The sequence below is a fragment of the Cryptotermes secundus genome, unplaced genomic scaffold (assembly GCF_002891405.2).
Source record: "Cryptotermes secundus unplaced genomic scaffold, Csec_1.0 scaffold1374, whole genome shotgun sequence".
In the NCBI taxonomy this organism is placed as follows: Eukaryota; Metazoa; Arthropoda; class Insecta; order Blattodea; family Kalotermitidae; genus Cryptotermes; species Cryptotermes secundus.
In genome coordinates, this window is record NW_019729914.1 from 26,038 (window position 1) to 46,848 (window position 20,811).

The window sequence follows — 20,811 nt, forward strand, 5'->3', positions numbered from 1 at the left end:
TGTGTGCGCAGAGCACAAGAAGAAGAGTAGAACTGCCTAAATGTGCAACTTCTGCGTAATGCCTCTTCACAAAGGGGAATGTTTCCAGAGATATCACATGCGCAAGCACTTCTAGGAGCTCTGGTAAGTGTTCTCCAAAAATTTCAGTTCATAAAATTAAGTAGGAGATTTTATATTAATTTTTAAAGTGAACAGTGCACAAGTTAGGGTAGTAGGTTTAAAAACGCCGGTCCCCAGGGTGATTTAAATGTTTAAACCACTGGTCCGCAGTGTGTTAACATGGGCTGTAACTCACTGAATGGGACCCAAAATGTGAATAGTTTTAATTTTATGGAAACTCCCACTAACAAATCCAAACAGACAAAGTAAATTTTTAGCCTACTTTACTTATTTTAGAGGGAAAAATAGGCTGTCTCAGCCCAGTAACTTCTGAGATATATATATATATAACTTTTCTGTTTCCTACTACTGGCCTACCAGAGAACACCGAGAGATACAAAAGTAACTCCATACTCTTGCCAGTATGTGCAGTGACCAGTGGCTGTTAAATTGATATGCAAGTGTTGCTGTGGAGTTTTTGGATTGAATTTGAACCATCATTACCAGTCCTTTCTTTAGTTACCTGAATAAACTTTGATTTCTTAATGTGAGTTTATTCCTTCTTTAAACTTTTGGCTTCTGTATTTGTGGTAATAACAATAAAGGGAACCCTGTACCAGGCAAAAAATTCATACTTCCGCTTGTTCTCTGCGATATAAGAATAGCAGATAAAGAAATGTTTTTCCCATTCTAGGAGCTGTTAATGTTTCATATTTTAGTGCAGCAAGTGATATTTGTGAACAGTAAATGTCATGGCAGCACTGACCTCCATATCCAGTGGAACATGCTATGACAATCCAGGAGAGACAAATAGCCCAGGCAGTGTGGCTGAGTGATGAGTAGGCTGCTGCTGGGATGCGGTCTAGGTGCGTGTCATACAGCCCATACACTAGTGCTGTGAGGCACCCAATACACAGCATCCAACCTAATGCTACAGCCACCTGTAACACATACATATGCCCAACTTATGGACATCTGTAACGATATTGTACACTGTGCTGCAAAAGTTAAGGGTGGAGTTTTGGGAGGCTCTCTCTCCAAATATGAGGGTGAGTCAAATGAAAACCTTAAATTTGTAATAAAATATCGAACTTTCACGCCATTATCCTGTAAGTTGATGAGCGTGCTACAAACAGCGTGCAGAATGACCTGTAGGTTGCAGCATAGTGCAGATGCATGAACACTGTCACAGCACCAGTATAAGATGGCTGCTCCACTTGAAACTTGCACCAGGGAAGATCAGCATTCTGTTATTCGGTTTTTGTGTAGTGAAGGTGTGAAACCTATTGAAATTTATCGAAGAATGAAGTTTCAGTATGGTGATGCATGTTTATCACATCAGCAAGTGTACGAATGGAGTAGGAAGTTTTCAAATGGTGCGACTTCAGTGGAAGATGCTCCTCGTCTGGGTCAGGCACATCGAGTTGTGACTCCAGAGAACACTGCAGCAGTTGAAGCCATAGTGAGGGAAAACCGATGAGTGACATTGAGTGAAATTGCAGCAAGTTTAAACATTAGTCATGGTTCAGCACACCACACTGTGCACGATGTGCTCCAGTCTCACAAAGTGTGTGCAAGATGGGTGCCACAGCAGCTGACTCCTGAATTGAAAGACTGACGTATTGATGCTTGTGAAGAACTTCTGCGGCACTTTGAGCGAGAAAGTGATCACTTCCTTGCAAGAATCATTACTGGGACGAAACCTGGGTTCACTTCCACCAACCGGAAACGAAGAGAGCGAGCAAGGAATGGTGCCATTCCTCATCTCCAAAACCGAAGAAGTTTCGAACACAACCATCAGCAGGGAAGGTTATGCTGACTCTCTTTGGGATGAGAAATGCGTCATCTTGGAGCACTACACACCTAAAGGGACCACTGTCACCAGTGCATCATACTCAGATGTCCTAAAACATCATCTTCGGCCTGCAATCAAATCAAAGCGACGTGGATTGCTGTCCATAGGTATCCTTTTGCAACATGACAATGCAAGACCCCATACTGCCAGTACAACAGTTGCGACCTGCATTTTGAGTGTCTTCCTCATCTGGCATACTCACCAGACCTTGCTGCAAGTGATTTCCATATGTTGGGACCACTCAAAGAGGCAATGGGAGGAAAGATGTTCCGTTCTGATGAAGTGGTGCATGAGTGGTTGCGCAGACTACCAAAGAATTTTTTTCTAAAGGAATTCATGCACTTTGTAAGCGCTGGAGGACTTGCATTGAGCATGGGGGAGATCATGTTGAAAAGTGATACAGCTTTGTACCACTTGTGCACAATAAATAATACTCAAAAAAATATTTAAGGTTTTCATTTGACTCATGTGCCTCCACTAAAACAGTTTCACAAACAGCCCCCATAATTTTCCAGCAAGAGAGACCACTGCCATATTTCTCAAAATATGTTGTGGAACTTCTTAGTGCAACATTTCAGTGGTGGTTTGATTCTGTAGCCATCTAGGAGGCCTGATTTGATGTCGCACGGTTTTTTTTCTTTTGGAGCTATGTAAAGAAATATGTTAATATGGATGAAATTTGAGACATGAATTAGTTGAAAGTAAGAAGAAGCAGGTAACAATGGCATATGGCAAGCAGTGGAATACTGGATCATGAGGAAACTGCCTAGTTAAGTTAAAAAGTATCTAGTAAGTAAATCAACAAGTGAATCTAACCTTGCTCATCTTGAGCTTACAGTCTGTCTTGTACAGGATCCAGCCCACAATCATGCCCACGAGGTAAGGCCCAAGACGGGTCCATGGCTTGTCATAGATCTTGTCAAACAAGGCTAGTGGGTCATCCACACTGCAGAATCAAAGATCACAATTTGTAACCAGGGTTGTTCACCTTCTCCTAAATTTCACAATTGCAGATGCCTCATTTGGCCCAAGACTTCATGATTAACATCCCTACAATTTTAATTCTGCTCTTGTCTCCTTTAAAAAAGCATAACTCTTGTACATGGTCTTGCACAAAGTGCATACTACAAGTGTTTAATGGCAGCATTTTGTCCATATTCAGAACTGCCCAACAGATTATCATGAAATATGGAACTGTCATTCAGTGCTAAAAATTTGCTTGGTAAATTTAATTTTGTTTCATATCAGTACAAAATAACACCTACTTTACATTACATTCTGTATTATTGATTTATGGTTTATTTAGTGAGGCTGTCAATACAGTAATAAATTGAAAAGATGGAGAAGGGAATAGCTGTGGTCTAATTTGAGGTACTATCCCAGCATACCAAGAGGGACTGAGGGAAACCACAAAAGCCTTATTCAGGACAACCAGTCAACCAGTCTTTGCAGAAATATTGTAGCCCAGGATCTCCCAGATACAATGCAGGTGTGCCAGCCATCAGCTGTGATATTTAGTCATACTTTATATGAAGCTGCAATATACCATTTAAGCTTTAAAATAATAATTCACTATAAAATGCATTTATATCCCCATTTAAAGTTTCTTTGTGGAGCAGTGGATTTGAGAACTTTAATTTATGTCTGTATGGAGTGTAAAAACACTTTGTGACCCATCAGAAATAATAATAGATACACGGATCTCTCGAATAAAAGCAATACATTGCACAGTCTTAATTAAGATGGGGATAGCGACCATGCCATCTACCAAACCCATCACTGATGTATGTCTGTATATGTGCTGAATTTCTTAAATAATTTCATTAAATATGTATTTTTGGCTGATTTTGTACAAAGAAAAATTCTCATATTTATCCAAAATTTCCATGAGGGTGAATTTATGATGTGCGTCATGAATTTTGTGGCCATATTTTTCAATTTCTGGCCAAAATTCATAAGCTAAACATTTGTAATGTGCAAGTAAACTTTACAGATGCATATCATACCTTGGGTTGTGTCTATTGTTGTAGGCAATGAATGCTGTAGTGAACCAGCTGCTGATGAGAAAGATTATTGTGAGCACGGCTGCCACACGGAAGTAACTGCAACACAAAGACGGATGTGTCACATGCCGCCATTACTGTGGAGGCTTGCATGAGGCATTACTGATTGGTACTGACCTGACAGCAAGGATTAATAGTGCACAACCGAGCACGTAAAACTGTGTGTCATCTGCTAGGTACCAGCTCCAAAGCATGCACTGCAACATAGCCCAGTATTATTGCTAGGAAACACACTTTGTCAGTGACACTTTAAAAAAGGATCATCAAGTCTTCTCATAAAACTACCCTATGTGTATGAGATTTGAGGTATTAAGATTAAGGTCTACTGAGATGTGACTTATGCAGTTCTGCATAGAGGCATCATTGTTTCAGAGGAACCTGCTACCTCCACTTTCATGGTAGACTTTCATCCTGATGATGGAAGTAGAATGTTTCTCTGAAACTTTGGTGACTGTCAGACTACACAACATCACATCCCCAGAAGACTGTACTCTTAATATTCACTGTCGTGAGAACCTCACATATCATAGGGGGGCTCACCATGTCCTGAACAGGGAAGAGGGTGTTAATGTACAGAGCATTCCTCCACCAGTAGCTGGGGCAGCTGACATGGTCTGCAGTAGGGGGCTCAAACACAGAGTTGTAGTAGAACCACTTCATTGTTACCTCCACGACACCAAGCACAAACAGGTATGGCACAGTCAGCCTGCAGTACAGAGACCAGATACAAAGTTATGAAGATTATTTATTATATTCTGGGATGTGTTGCTATGTGACCTGACAGGTAGATAGCAAACGTTTTGGAGGAACCCTCTGCCTATCTCTTCAGGGTAGCTGAAGATGGAGTCACCAGCTACCTGCCAAGTGTTGATAATTGCAGTGACCTGCAATGGACGGAAGACAGCGAATTTCAAGTTAAGCTTCCTGTATATTGAACCGCAGCACTTGGGTTCCACTGTTGCCCCTAACTGGTTTTCATGACATCTTCCGGGCCTGTAAATGTACCGTATATATGGAATACTGCCCACAGTAACACATTCTTATAAATTCTGAAAGAATTTGCTGTCGTATTGTGTAAATGATAACCCTGTAGAGTTGTACTGGAACTAATTTGTATGTAGTATGTTCATTAAATATATATAAAAATAAAGATATATATTGTTGGAAGTTTGACCCCAATCTGTACTGCTGTAAAATTGACATCAGTGGGTAATATTGGGAATTTAACAGCAAATTTATTCTTGGCAGTTTGACCACAATGTGTATTATTGGAAAACTTACCTCAGTTTTATGTTCTTGAGAATTCAGACACAGTATGTACTGTTACAATTTTGAGTAGAATTTGTTTTATCGGGAATTTGACCTTGGTGTATACTGTTAAGAATTCAACTACAGTGTGTACTGTTAGAAGCCTGAGTTCAATTTGTTTTACTGAGAGTTTGATCTCAATATGTATGAGTATTGTTAACAATTCAGTACTGCAATCTGTGTCACTGGGAATGGCAGATTCACAGCTACTAATGGAATCTGTGTCTGTTTCAGAAGTGAAGCCATGATAACTATTTCCATGAGTAATCTGGTGCTGGACAGTTGGGTTAGAAATATTGTGATATTTCTCTTCACTGTTGTGTCCAGAACAGTTCTTTCCCTGGTCATAGCATAATGTTACCATACAACTCCACTTAAAATGTGTGGAGCTGTACCTTCCATGCTCACGCTCTAGAATGCCTTCTTACCTGCCATACCGGTAGGCCATGAGCCCCACGTACTGCAGCGCGCTGTTTTGGAAGCCAGTGCTTCTTGTCACTTGTGTAATGTCAATCTTGCTAACTGTGCGGAAATACAGGAATGACACCAGAAGTCCACTGTAACACAGTAGACCAGTCAGTTGCAGGAAGTGTAACAGCCTTATGCTTCCATATGAAGAATTTTCTATACTACAGCTTTTGTTTTTTGATGTAATCACAGTTTATATCAATAGCCATTTTTTCATGCTGAACTACAGTGTAATTCTTACCTCTTTAGATATCAGATATTTTTAATGAAAATATTTTGTAAATCGTGTTAAAGATAACTCATTCGTAGAGCCATGTTCTTTTTCACAGTGGGCTGAATGAGGGTGAGGAAGAGACTGCATCAAGTTCATTCACACAAGCATTATCAGCCATTAAGATTCTGGTAGTTTGTTTAGTTTGGGTGCTACCTCACAAAATGGAAGTAGTATCTGAAAATTCTGGAAATTTGAGACTAGAGCCTCAACATTAAAATCAAGATTAAGATATTCGTTTTCTTGATTTTGTCTCAGGAATTTGATACCCACATATGCCTGAAATATAACAGTGACACAACTGGGTGATTCACGTGGTTGTATTGATACAGTTCTCTGCAATTCTCATCCACCTGGTGTTATTGTTATGGCTGATGTCTCCAGTTATGAGTTCATTTCATTCAATTCCTGTAGCTCCTTCTGGAGCATAGGGCATCTGTGAAACTCCTCTGTCTGGTCCTGTTGGCTGCCAGTCTTTTTACTTCATTCCATGTTTTGCCTCCTTCTCTGGCTTCTTCCTCTAAGTTTTCCTGGGACAGCCACATTTATGAGCATCCTGGGGGTTCCAGTCCAGTGCAGTCTTTTTAACGGTTCCAGTAGGTTTCCTCGAAGTATGACCGATCCAATTCCACATTCTTTTCTTTATCCGAACATCAATTGGCTCTTGATTTGTGACTGTCCATAGTTCTTCATTTGAGATAGTTTCTGACCATCTTATGTTCATGATTCGGCATAAACATCTATTAATAAAACTCTGCAGCATGTCAGTGATCTGCTTTGTGACCCTCCATGTGTCAGAAGCATAAATTAATACTGACTTCATGTTTGTATTGAAGATGTGGACTTCAGTCTTCTCGGAAATATATTTCTCCAGATTGGATAAAGGCCCCATTTGGTTTTTTATTCGATTTTTAACATCTTCATCTGCATCCCCTTTCTTGGTTACAGTACTCCCCAAGTAAGAGAAGATCTCTACTTGCTCGATTTCTTGTTTATAAACTGTTAGTCTCCTTTGTATTTTATTGTTTACCCTCATTTCTATAGTGTTATTTACATTAGTATCTAGCCCGGCTCTCTTTGCTTCTTCTTGCAGAATTCTTCCATTTCTGAGTTGGAGCTTCCTATCAGGTGGACTCTGCAACCTTAGTGGTAGGATTGTTGTTCACAGAGGGAACCCACAGCTGGAGTATTACTTGCCTTGCATTCCATTATCCCATTCAAACCTGAGATCCTCAGATTGGACACCAATGCCATGATATTTCAGAATAACAGAGATATCTAAATTTTGGACCAGAATCAGTAGTAATATCTTCAGAATTGAACCTGAGCTTGTAACTCTGTTATACCTGTACTCTAGTGACTCTACACAACATAAAAATAAGTTCTTGGAAAAATTATAAAAATCACAGTAGCTTTTCCCCCAGCTTGTTGCTCACCTGATGAAGAAGAATGTGTCCACAGAGTAGGCACCATTGTTTATTGTCTGGAAGAGGAATTCCTTTTCTACAACACTCCGGTACTCCATGTTGTCTGCAATCACACATATCATTGCCATAGCAACTACTCAGATCCTTTGGGAGATTAATTTTCAATACAGACCTATGTAAGAACGTAACTTTTCTGTCTGTTTCCGGTCAGTGTCCTGTGTTTCCTACTGCAGACATAACAGAGATCATCAAACATTCCAAAACTTACTGCACACCAATGGAAATATATACAACAGCCATGGCTGTAATAATGAGAAGCAAATATTGCACGGGGTTTTTTAAATGAGATTTGAATCCACATTCATAATTATTTTATTCTTTAATTACACGAGTGAAGTTTAATATCTAGAAGTTGTAGTTAGTTAGTTATTGGAGAGGGTGGGTTTCCCCATGCACTGAGACCTGTATTGGTCCATTGTGCTTCCCTCTATGATTTCTACCAGTCTCTATATCCTACCGGTACTGGTGCTTACCATCAGTCCTGCCCAGCCAGCGAGACCGGCTCTACTAGCTGAGAGGTATCTATAATGCTTCCCCCATCTACCAGAGGTATTAGAGACTGCTGTTGGGCGGGAAACGTCCGTTAATGTGGCTCAATGACCTCCTTTGGAGATATGAGGTTCTTTTACGTGCCGTAAAGCTACGACACGTGACCCACGGCTTAAAGTCCCTCCCGGAGGACTTGTTCCCTGAATTTTTCCGCCCTTAAAAATTTGACGATCCCCGCCGGTTATTTGAACCCGTGTACTACGAGTCATGAGGTGGGAACGTTACCTGTAGACTATGGAGGCCGCTTTAGAAGTTGTAGTTACTATTGCAGAATATTTGCACAAAGCAAGAAATGTGGATCTAGAGAAACAGCCATTGCTAGTGAACAGCTGTGATACAACTTTTGTTTCTAGGTAATGGCCATGAAATAAACAATGGAACAACGTCTGTTGGTAGACAGCAGATCCTTAATAGGCAATAACTGAACAGCAATAGAGGAATGGTGTTTTTTGTGCGGTCCATGTCAAGATGTTACAACAGGGACAGTTTGGAGCAACACATTTAGTGCTTAGTTGAAAGTCAGGCTGTGAAGAGAAGACTTTATGTGTGCTTTAGTTACAGTGATCTTTGGAGTGTGTAACTCAGTGAGACTGTTGTAGTTACGATCTGTAAGTAGTCAATAAATCCAATATCCAGTCCAAATCCTGTCGAGAATCACTCTAACATGTGATACTATATAGTAATATTGACAAAGAGAGCAAACCTATCCCAGGTGAAGAGCAGACACTTCCTTCAGTATGAAAGGGGATCAGAGACTCAAAATATCAGTGAAAAATCTAATGAGGTTGTAAATTGTTTTTAAAACAGTTTTGAGGAAGGGTCATCATCAGGCAGTGATGTAGAACCCCATTTCATCATTAAAAAATTACCAGATTCTATTCTCGGCACATTGTGTGAACACACATTGACATGGCAGAGACCTCGTTCATACATGCAGGGCTTTTCTTCCTTAAGGTTGCCAACTCAAGGTGGGACATACCTCATTTAAGTTTTAGACACCAATAACAACAAGAACTGTCTCTAATGTTGTATTACTGTCTCCAACCTGAGTATTTGAAGGCGACGAGGCACGTGTGTCCCAGAATGACCCATCCCATGCTGATACTTCTTAGCCCGTGAATTGTGGGGATCGTATCGCTGCCCACGCACTGGTCACAGATTGTCAGCACATTCCGCCTCACAGAGAATGCCAGTACCATCTCAGCCACTAAACCTGTAACAACATCCACTGCCCTTTCATGTCTCAAGCTCAGTCTTATTAGCTCATGACATTTTTATATGTGCCTGTCACTGGAAGCTGGAGGTACTTACCCACTTGAAGAACTGAGAAATCTGCATGTACAGGGTATTCACTCAAGGAGGAAACCTCGCAACACTGTTGACCTGGCCCACTATTCCTCACAGATTGCTACTGTAACTGTAACGGCGCGCATTTATGAGCACTAATGACTCATTTTGCTATCAGCAGTTACAGCAGCAATCTGTGAGGAATGTTGGACTGGGTCAGCGGTGTTGCAAAGTTTCCTCCTTAACTGAACGCACTGTAAGAAGTTATCATTTGCTGTTCTGGGATATTTTCCAATCATTCTTAAGCATCTGCTTTGTATGGTCTGAAGGTTTTTGGATTTTGGCTAATGCGATCAGGCAGTGGGGTAAAATTGCTGCTGTCCCCTGCCAGCACAGTCAGTCTTGGTTTCACATTCCGTTGAGAACCATGATCATATTTTTGTTCTTGTCCAGACTTTTACACGTCTTGAAATGGGCCTCCTCTTTGATGAGAGGAGGGGCCTGACTACTACCAGTCACTCCCTCTCTACTGGGGGTGGCTCAAATTGCCACTCATTCACTGACTGGCCCTTTCCTTCACACACACGCATGTGTGCACTTGGATAACATGTATTCATTCATTCATCAGTAATCTGTCAGGACGACAGGTCCACAGTCTCTTCCAAAACAGTTCCTCCATTTAATGCGATCTAGAGCTTTCTCCTTCAAATGACAGTATCCTCTTCTGTCCCCAAGGCCATCCAGCATCTTCTTACTTCTTCCTCGTCTTCTGGTCACGTCTATCTGCCCCTCTATCTTTCCTTCGATAACTTCTTTTAGAAGGCAGTTTCTGCGTAAAACATGACCAATCCAATTAGCCTTCCATTTTCTTATTTCGTGTAGGATATTCCTCTGCTCACTGACTCTAATTAACACTTCTTCATTTCTCACATAATCGGTCCAACTGATCTTCTCCATCCTTCTCCAACACCACATTTCGAAACTTTCCAGATGTTTCTGATCTACTGCCCTAAGTGTCCATGTTTCAGCCCCATACAGAGCTATGCTCCAAATGTAGCAATTCACTAGTTTCTTTCTCAAATTTAAGTCCAATTTGCTGGTAAAAAGATTCTTCTTCTTGCTAAATGCAGCTTTTGCCATAGCAATCCTAGATTTAATAACACATATATAAGAATGTAAATTACGTTTCCTTTAGCGGACCAAATAGATCAGTGGTTTCCAAACTTTTTTGGGCTACTACCCCCATCATTCCATAAACTCATCCCCAGTGCCCCTTTTCCCACTTTAAGAAGCAATGTTCAGAACGGCGGTTTGCACATCCCGCTAAGGAAGATAATAACAATAAAACAAGGTACCATATTTAGTAACTACTTCACTGTCAGTAAATACTTGATGTGATGGGTGGGCTTGATGAAGTGACCCCAGTTCCCCAGTGTTTGGTCTAAAGTCCCTTCCATCATAAATAAAGAAACAACCTGTTTGGAGGGGCACATATCCAGCAACACCAGCTGCCCCTTAGATAATTCAACTGCCCCAAGGAGATGGTACAGCCCACTTTGGAACGACTGGAATAGAGAATAACCTAAGACATTATGACATTTACTCCGTACTCTTGCCAGTATGCACGGTACTCACGGCTGTTAAGGCGATGTGTGAACACTGTGGTACTGTTTCTGAATGGCAGCTGGATCCACATTCCTACTTCTTTTTCTTTTTAATTACATGAGCAAATTTTATTTTTTCAATTTGAATGCTGTTCTTTCTTTAAAGTTTGTGATCATTAAGGTTGTGATATTTGGGATGTAGCATTATGTAGTTAGGTACCAACATTTCAGAGGAACATATAGTCCTGAATATGGAGGTAGCATATTTCTCTGAAAAGTTGGTATCTGTCTACCAAATTACACAATGTCATATTCCAGAGGAAATTAAGTAACATTTATGAGAATGTCTAACTTTTAGATACTTAGTGCATCAACATGAAAATGGTCCATATTTGTAATACATACTGATGGAAAAATTTGTGTCCAGCAAGGTGCAGAATTCCTGAACACATTTCATTGCATTTCTGAATACTGACATACCTAGGTTCTCAGATGTGTCAGAGTCATTTGATGTCGTGTGGATGCTCTCATTCAACGTCCCCAGGCTGCCTTCGAGTCCTGGAACATTCAGCAGCATGGTTATGAACTGGGAATGGAAGCAGCTATTGCATATCCCAGCACAGAAAACAAATTTCATTTTAGGGCATGTTTTGGAAAATGAATAAAACCACATTCTAGTACAAGAAGTTAAAAATTAAATCTGTTGCCTAACCAGCCCCATTATTGAAAGGATAGAGCAGATTTTATGTTTATATACATAGGGAAAAATGCATGTATTTATGGCTCTATTTATTTAACCACATAAGGCACAATGATTATTATATGTAGCACTTAATCTACCATTAGAGAACTTTTCATTTCACCCACAGATTTTAGTAACATATTCCATACAGTTCCCACAGTAAATAACAGTTATTTTCTTAAACAGCATTAACTGATTTATCTTTGTAACAGAAAAATAAGGCGTTTTCTGTAAGATAAGAACTGCATTTATAAATGTTACTGACATGAATTTGAGGCTTTGAAAGTCTGAAGCTGTCAGTAGCTGAGATTATGAAGCATTGAATGATAAGTTGATTAATGAATAATGAATTGGAATGAATATGGACGTAAGTGGTCATGGCCTAATTTGAGGTAGTACTTTAATATTTGTCTGGAGAGAATAAGGAAAATCACTATAACCCCTATTCACGATAGCCAGTGCGTGGGCCAAGATGTAACCCTTGGGATGCTTATGTCCCACAGACATCTCTGTGTCTCTCTAAGCTCATTTCCATCACTTTTGTGCCAAAGGTGATGAGCTAATGCAGCTATGTAATTCTAGAAACTAATTTCCAGATCTGTTTAGGGCTTAAATATTTCTGTGATTCTTTTAAAATCATACTTGAAAGCGTTAAAACCAGGGTGCCCCTAGTATGGAGGAGAAGTGGTTTCCACTCAACTACAATGATTGGTAAAACTCCTCCCACAAGATTAATTGAGGATACAAGAATAATATTAAAAAAGAAACGTGGAGAGGTACGTTGTAGTGATGTGGCTGAAATTCAGCTGGTTTAGGGTTCCACCCAATGGAGGAATCTTATTACCACATGAAGAAAGCAGTCTTCTGGGACGTGGTGCCACATCCCAGAAGACTACTTTCTTCATAGTCACCGCCGTGAAAACCTCAAACCTTACTTATTACCCAATAATTGGCATTTGTACATGATACAGTTTGTCAGTGACTCACCATGGTTTATGACCCCATCACTGGAGCTAAGTGTGGCACTCTGGGTGAAGCTGCCGACGTCCAGCTTCATGGGCCTCTCACCAAGGTGAGGGGGTGAAGCCCTTGTTATCTCGTATGTGTAGTTCTCGTTGAAGAAGTGGCGGCTCTGGTGTACCAGATAGATGTCATAACCTGTCCCCAGGGCCATGAGGCTGAGCACAAGCACTGACACTGCACTGAAACATTGTTACTTTCAGTCTGTGTTGCTGAGGATCACCAGAATGTTTTTTCTTAGAGTCTATATTACTGAGGATCACCAGAAACTTTGTTATTTGGAGTCTGTGTTTCTGAGAATCTCCAGAAACTTTGTTGTTTACAGTTAGCTTTATTGAGGATAACCAGAAACTTTGTTATTTGCAGTCTGTGTTACTGAGGATCACCATAATTATTTTACTTAGAGTATATTACTGAGGATCACCAGACTCTTTGTTACTTGCAGTCTGTGTTTCTGAGGATCTCCAGAAACTTTGTTGTTTACAGTCTGTGTTACTGAGGATCACCAGAAATTTTGATATTTACAGTCTGCATTACTGAAGATCATCAGAAACTTTGTCAGTTAGAGTCTGTCACTGAGCTGGCAGAGTGACCATGTTTTATAAATTGTGTGGCATGGACCATGGTCACTCCAATCCAGAGCTGGGGGAGAGGAGAGGGGGTTGAGTCCTGTCCTGGTTCATTAGAAACGGTGAAACACAGTTGTGAGAAACAGCCCTTTCAAAAGAGGAGGAAGAAGTTAACATGTTTCTGGACAGAGCCACTTTCGGTCCCTTCAGGTTGTGAATGAGAGGCATCTAGAATATGACCTGCTGAGGGAAAAACTGTGATCCCTGTTTCAGCTATTATTCAATAAATATGAGCCATCATGTGAGCATACTAAGGAGGCCGTTCTGACTCTGGTAGTTGTGTACTCACAACAGTATCCAGAATGTGCGATCATGCCACATTATGTAGCTGTTATGAGGGGACCGGACTTTCAGAATCTGTATGGACCGTGGTTCTGGTTCCTCATCTCGGGCAGACAGCTGCAGCAGTTGGCGAACATCTTGCTTGTTGCAAGAGAAGGGCAGACAAAGACCCAGGAGGAACCGGCGGTCCTGGAACAGGGTTTTAGCAATGAAATGCCATACCTAGAATAGACTATATATTTTCAATATCATCCCTAGAATAGACTATTGCTTTGCAATACCATCATTATAATAGACCAATGCTCTATAGTGCCATCACTAGAGGAGGCTACTGCTTTTAGACACATACCAAAACAATTCATAGACTCTTCCTGTGGACCAGCCACGACTCTTAAATGCAGACCAACACGTAAGATCTGTTTTCAGTAAGCTACATGTGTCTAGACTGGGCACTTGGCATATGGGTTTTTGCATTCTATCTTGATGAGACTGTTGTTGTGGTGGGCAAAACATCACTGGCAAAGACTATGGAATCTGAAAGGTTCCTATCAACTGAGTGAGCTGTGAACTGCATTCTCTACTTACCTGCTGAAAATAAGTAACTACACACAGTCTGAAGCACCTGCTGCTGCTTCCAATATACGGTTGCTTTACTTCTCAGTATCACAGAATGTGGTAGCCAAAGCTGAGAGGGCTGCAGTAGTAATAATGTTCTAGTCCTGTGATCAGGGAGTGCTAGCTTCGAATCTTTACTGGGGCAATGGCCATTTGGACTAAGTCTTTCTGTGACTTTTCTTAGTCCCTTGAGGCAAATTCCAGGATAGTACATCAGGCTATTATCCATTCCTTCCAGGCCTTTTCTAATTAATGTATCATCAGACACAGATAGCGCCATATAAAGCGGTAGCTAAATCTTCAAAGAAGGAATTCAGGTAAAGAACTATGATTTGATAAAATGGGAATGCTGGCCCAAAAACTGTAGCGATAAACTTGCACATCACCTCCAGCAGCTGCGGATCTTTACATGTTGGCTAGAGTATCGCAAGGCAAATTGTCTCTGAGCTTAAGTAAGCGCTGCGCCATCAAGATATGAAGGGTACACCACCACGCATTCTTAGTCTTGACGCTAGATGAATGTGAGTTGTCTACTTCAATCACCGGCCACTTTATGCCGGTTGGAAGAGCCTCTGTAACCCGCTGGAGAGTAGGCTGGCTGCGTTACAGATGCAAATTGGAAGCTACTGAGAAGAGAAAAATATCTACCCTTGCCAGGAATCGAACCCCAATTCCCTGATCGCCCAGGTCATAGCCTAGTCCGCCCTAAAATATAAAATGTTATCTACGGGTTTCGAGTTATGACATAGTACAATATAAACATTCCTTTTTTTTTTTTTGCCTCGAAAAGATTGAGGCTTACGGAAAAAGCAAAGCCTGTATTGCACGTCAAGTACGTAGTTCATATTGTCTACAGTGCTTTCACTTCACTTGCGTCTAACTCTGCAGCTATACTCACATTCGGAGAAATGTACTGTGGGAGAGCTATCTGCAGGCGCACGGTGTAGAAGCCCAGTTTGAATGGAGGCGCCTCCAGTTTCGAGGCGTTTGAGTTGAGGTGGTAACACAGGGACTCTGACCCGGTCCAGTAGCTGTTGCCCCAAAAGAAGCTCGGAACGTACCGGCCACTGGCGTCAGCCACTGCAAGCACAATACATTTCCTTAAGGAGAGATCGGAACAGGCAAATCCTTCCGATTTGAATCTATTAAAATGAGACGTGAAGCTATTTCGCGTACAAGCTAAATATGACACAATATCTGTGCAGCCTACACACGTCATGGCAAGGGTTCGAATCCGTATGAGGCCGTTGCGACTTTCTCTGCCCCTACCAGAGCAGGGCGCGACGTGACGCTGACCACGCACATCCGTCCACTACAAACCACGCTCAGTTAGAACTGGGCAGATATGAATGAAGTTAAGCTGGCCTCAGACTTCACCTGGTATAGGCGAGGCAAGCAATGAACATACCCGTACAATTTTGGTGGTAATTCACTCGGATAGCCGCCAGTTGGTAGGCCGAGGAGACAGCAAGAGTGCGTCAACATGGTCTTGCGGGAAACAGGTTGCGAGGATGGGAGGTGGATGGAACTGGCTCAGGATCGTGTCCAGTGAGGGGCTTTGGTATTAGCGGTGTTGAACCTTCGGGTTCTGCTATCAGAGAGTTAGTTGGCTTGAAAGTACCAGTTGTTACCACAATCCATTCACTTAAACAGTGTTGCTAAATGTAGTCATCAAGCATATTGGCTGTGTGATACCGTCGCTTACATTTGGAAGTAAGGAGAATTTTCCTCCCGCTTAAGCACAACAGAGACCGCCTCTGTGGTCTAGTGGTCGGACTTCCTGCCTACAGATTCAGAAGTCCCGGGTTCGATTCCCGGCGCTACCAGATTTTCTGAGAAGTAGTGGGTCTGGAATGGGGTCCACTGAGCCTCGTGAGGATAACTGGGGAGCTATTTCTTGAAAACCGAAATTAATGGCCGTGGAGATTCGTTGCTCTGACCACGCGACACTCTATATCCGCAAAAGTTGGCACTAATTTCGCCTACAAGGGGCGGTTGCTCGGTCGGTATCGGTCGCTTGCGGACTACAGGCCACGGAGTTTGTTTTGTTTTAAGCACAACAGAACGAAGGCGTAAAGCTGCATGGATTATAGATTTTCGTAAGAGCTTGTGGTGAGCAGAGAGTTTCACGCCCCGGCCGACTTTATTCATGGAATAAGTCGCCGATGTGGGCTGGATAAGAAGGTTTAACGGGCTCGAAAGTCGGTCTGGAGAGCGGACAATGAAGACGATACTTGCTGTCCATACCGGCCGTCCGGTTCCTTTCTGCGACTAATCCCTCAACTGTTCTCTCCAAGAGGATCCTGGTTTCAGTTTCGGTTGGGGGACATCAGATTTATGACGTTCTTCGTGGTGTACGACAGTCCCGTCAGGCGAACAGTGCCTTGATGACTTCCTGACCCGCCCTAACAGGCCAGCATATCGAAGCTCTGGAGCGGCCTGAGGCCTGCCGCCTTTACGTAACTGCCACAGAACTTTCTCGCCGCGTGAGGAGAGGAAAAGGTCGCGAGTTACGCAATTGGCAGTCGGAGAAAGCTCATGGCGCACACAGACTAAACAGCAAGTGTGTCGGAAACTACTCCTTTGTGGGTTAGTGACTGTGGCTTCAGTGCCCAGTCTATACGGCGTCCAAGTGTGGGACAGCTAACGAAACGATCAATTGTAAGCAAGTGGGATGAAGCGCTCGTGGCGTAATGTAGGTATTGTTCTGGTATTTGCTTGGAGGGACTGAGTGAAACCACGGACAACTTCAGTCAGGATAGCCGGTGTTCCGGTCGGTATTCAAAGTGAGCATTACAGCCACGCAAACCTGCTTAGTGCCACAGGTCATGACCATTGGAGAAACACGTGCTCATTTTCAGAATGTTGGGAGTCGCATACAGGCGTGGATGGGTAAACACAAGTAGTTACATGACTTTATTTTTGTAGGCAATTTGTATCCTTAAGCGTAAATATATTACCACAATATTGCTATAGAAGAATTGCCAACAAAGCAAAAGAAAAAAATAAAGTCCCTGTGCTTAGTTACAGCTCCACTATACTTGACCTCGGCACTAGACGGAGGAGAATGGTGAGCTTTATGCCTCGGCCGCTTTACTCCCGGGTAACCAGCCCACAGCTGGGTGGGCCACAGAACCGGCCTGGGCCCTGTGTAGTAGGGAAAAATCTGTTGTACTTGCCGGGAACAGAACTCCGGCCGTCCAGCCCATTGCTGTCCCGTCTAAACAAAAACCCGCACCGACAGCAGCCGCACCCAACAACCCCCCCCCCCCAAATGATAATGCTTCCGAGGGAGGAGGGCAGAATTATGGTTCAAGGAAGGAGCTGCCATCTGACGGATGCCACTTACGTGCTTCATCCACAGCAGATTTGTAATAAGCTCTCATTCACTGTAGTTTCTTGCCGCGACCTTCGCTGACTGTTCGCTGTACTTCTGCTGTACAATATACACTTGTATATATACAATATACAATGTACACTTGTACAGTGTCGTTACGCTCTGCACTGGGTGCGCGGCGTGCCCCAGTAATGAAGATGAAGGTTTCTTTCTATGTCTCAGTGCGTGTCTCGACGCCATAGTGACGGGCAAGTGCGCAGTGTCAAGACGGCTAATGCATAAAACCCTCGCTATTTGGGGGTAAATGAAGTGAGAGGTCATCCGGATTATAACGCATAAGGCAGCCCTATAATACTCGTACAAAAGAAAACTTATATAACAAATAAACGGAAAATTTAATAATACAGGCAATGCTGATGAAAATAAATACAAAAGTATCACTGCAGCAATCCCTTGCTCTGTCAGAACCTGAAATCCAGGGTTTCCTTGATCCAGCTGAAGCCAATCTTGGATATTTGCTTGCGCGGTTTCAGTCTCTCCAGATGCCCTCAGCACAGTCTGAAAGTCCTCTCGCTCTGTCAGAAGCTGAAATCCAGGGCCTCCTCCATCCAGCTGAAGCCAGTCTTGGATATTTGCTTGCGCGGGTTCAGTCTCTCCAGGTGCCCTCAGCACAGTCTGAAAGTCCTCTCGCTCTGTCAGAAGCTGAAATCCAGGTCGTCCTCCATCCAGCTGAAGCCAGTCTTGGATATTTGCTTGCGCGGTTTCAGTCTCTCCAGCTGCCCTCAGCACAGTCTGAAAGTCCTCTCGCACTGTCAGAAGCTGAAATCCAGGGTTTCCTTGATCCAGCTCAAGCCACTTTTGGATATTTGCTTGTGCGGTTTCAGTCTCTCCAGCTGCCCTCAGCACAGTCTGAAAGTCCTCTCGCTCCTAAACCCCCTGTGTCTTTTAAGGTATTATGGCGTATAGGCTCATTGCTAGGCAATAGAGTAATAAACAAACTGTAGTTTCTGAGCAACGGCTCGGTAAACACTCACGCAACAATAGAAGAACGGGTTTCTCAATGTAGCCCGCGCGCAGGAGTTATGAAGATGACAACTGGGACAATCCAGTTCAGTTGAGGGTTGACAGTTGAATTGAGCTTTGCAAGGGAGATTAAGAAGACACACGTATGACCTGAGCGCGGGAAGCTGAGGAATCTCCACCGTTAGAAGCCGTTGATAAGGAATGGCTAATGAAGGCACAGACTGGAAAAAGGCTTAGAGGGTACTGTGGTGATTTGTAAGTGCGTAGATCAGCGTTTAGGTGCCTGTAGTTCCAAGTGGTGTGTACAAACGGCCAATAAATCCATTCGTCAAACAAAACCCAGTTTATGATAACCCGTAAACAAGTGACAGTGTGTACTCAACTGTGGAAATAATGTTTCATTTTATCATATTTCGATCTGGATTATCCGACATCCGGAGTAACTGTAACCGGATCAGCGAGGGCTTGCTGTAGATCCGTTGAAAACGTGGCAAAGTGAAACTGTAACAATCGGAATTGCATTCTCGAATGAAGCAGAGCAGTTAAACTCGGGCAACGCTTGTTGCTGTTCACGTCAAAGCGGTTTATCTAAACCATTTACTATCTAAGAATGGGAAGATTAAAATATAAACAATTATAATTTTGCGTATTGTTTTGTGTTGGTGTGAAACTTGGTCCCCCACATCAGGGGAAGAACGTAGACAGAGAGTTTGGGACTAGGGTGCTCAGGGGAATATTTGAGTCTAACGATTACTAAGAAACAGGAGGGAGGTGAAAAATGCATGAAAGGATCAACATTTGTAATAGCGACCAAATATTACGATGATTAAATAAAGGAAGGTGAGAGATTAGTGGAGCGTGTTGCACGCATCGGAGATACAAGAAATACAAAGACTAAAGTGTAAAATGTGAAGGGAAAGAACTACATGGAATATGAAGTAAAAGACAATAAGAATTTTGTGTTCTGAATTATAACAGCCACTAGTCCGGTGAAAGTTAACCGAGAATTCGGGAGAAAGTATCGACGACATATTCAAGGTCGAACATGAAGCCCTTTGGCGGGGGGGGGGGNCGCTCACGCGGACGCAAGAAGTAGCAGGCGGCAAGCAGAGCCGGTGAATTGCAACACACAACATAAAGTATTCGTTCGTATTAGAACAGTCTGCCGGCCTTCTGGTCTTCTGGCTTCCTACTAAGAAGGTCTTCGTGTCTCGCCACGGGCACTGGTTGTTCTCGGTCCGACCATGCACATTCTCGTATTGTATGGAATTCTAGAATTGTACATGGCTGTCTTCTAATGTGTGACGCCTTATAGTCTGGTATGTATTTACGAACGTTTCGGAGGCGTCTGTTTCGCCCATCTTCTATTCTCAAGATTTACGTGGCAGGATCTTCCGAAAAAATTTGTACTTATCGACCAAACTATGCGACATCACACCCAGAAGATAAATAAGTTTCGTTGATCGTCAGATCCCCGAATCACAAATACTTTGGGACATGCCGGCCACTTCCTTACACGTTCAACCCCCCCCCCCCCCACCNATCCGGGCACGCGGTAGCGTAGTTGGTTGAGGCACTATGCTACAAGCCGGAATGTCGAGGTTCAAGTCCCGTTGAGGTCATTGGATTTTTTCAATTGACCTAAACCTTCCAGCCGCACTATGGCCCTGCGGTCGACTCAACCTCTAACAGAAATGAGTACCAGGAATATTCTTTGGGGTAAAGGGCGGTCGGCGCCTAACGCTGACAACCTCACCGCCATCTGTGAGGCGATTGTCTAGAAAATGTGAGAACTTCAACATTTCAGAACCCTATGGGCCTTCACGGCCTGTTACAGGGGTACATTTACTTTTTTTACTTTACATTAATAGTTATCGTGTTATTAGCAACTACATAAAGCGTTATTCAATCTCCGCTCTGTTGCCATATTTCTATGTTCACCTGCTTCAAGGAAGGCTGTTCCTTCTCAGAGACTACCTTCACATTGTCTTCTCTGTTGCCTGTCCGTTTGGTTGGAAATTCTTAAATTTTGGGGCCGGTCTTGAAGGGTCCGCTCCTTTGATGTGATCATACCGCTTGTAGTCTTGGATTCCTGCTTACAAAGCATATACATTTGCAATGCATTGCGTACTTGGGCTGTTAAGTGCGTGTCCAGGGACACACCTCAAGAGG

At 42.7% G+C, this 20,811-nt stretch overlaps 1 protein-coding gene across 2 annotated transcripts in view; it reads right to left on the reverse strand.

Annotated features, from left to right (window-relative positions):
• LOC111865844 (nose resistant to fluoxetine protein 6) overlaps positions 1–20,811 on the reverse strand; it is a 78,818-nt gene that overhangs the window by 6,455 nt on the left and 51,552 nt on the right. For both annotated transcript variants that reach the window (XM_033751998.1, XM_023854199.2), the window contains exons 2-13: positions 15,178–15,359; positions 13,672–13,853; positions 12,721–12,935; positions 11,472–11,549; positions 9,146–9,313; positions 7,501–7,594; positions 5,754–5,882; positions 4,558–4,723; positions 4,135–4,214; positions 3,961–4,056; positions 2,771–2,900; positions 866–1,040 (exon numbers count right to left, since the gene is read on the reverse strand). In XM_033751998.1, the coding sequence (XP_033607889.1) occupies positions 866–1,040; positions 2,771–2,900; positions 3,961–4,056; positions 4,135–4,214; positions 4,558–4,723; positions 5,754–5,882; positions 7,501–7,594; positions 9,146–9,313; positions 11,472–11,549; positions 12,721–12,935; positions 13,672–13,853; positions 15,178–15,359 (1,695 nt within the window). The remainder of the gene's footprint in view (positions 1–865; positions 1,041–2,770; positions 2,901–3,960; positions 4,057–4,134; positions 4,215–4,557; positions 4,724–5,753; positions 5,883–7,500; positions 7,595–9,145; positions 9,314–11,471; positions 11,550–12,720; positions 12,936–13,671; positions 13,854–15,177; positions 15,360–20,811) is intronic.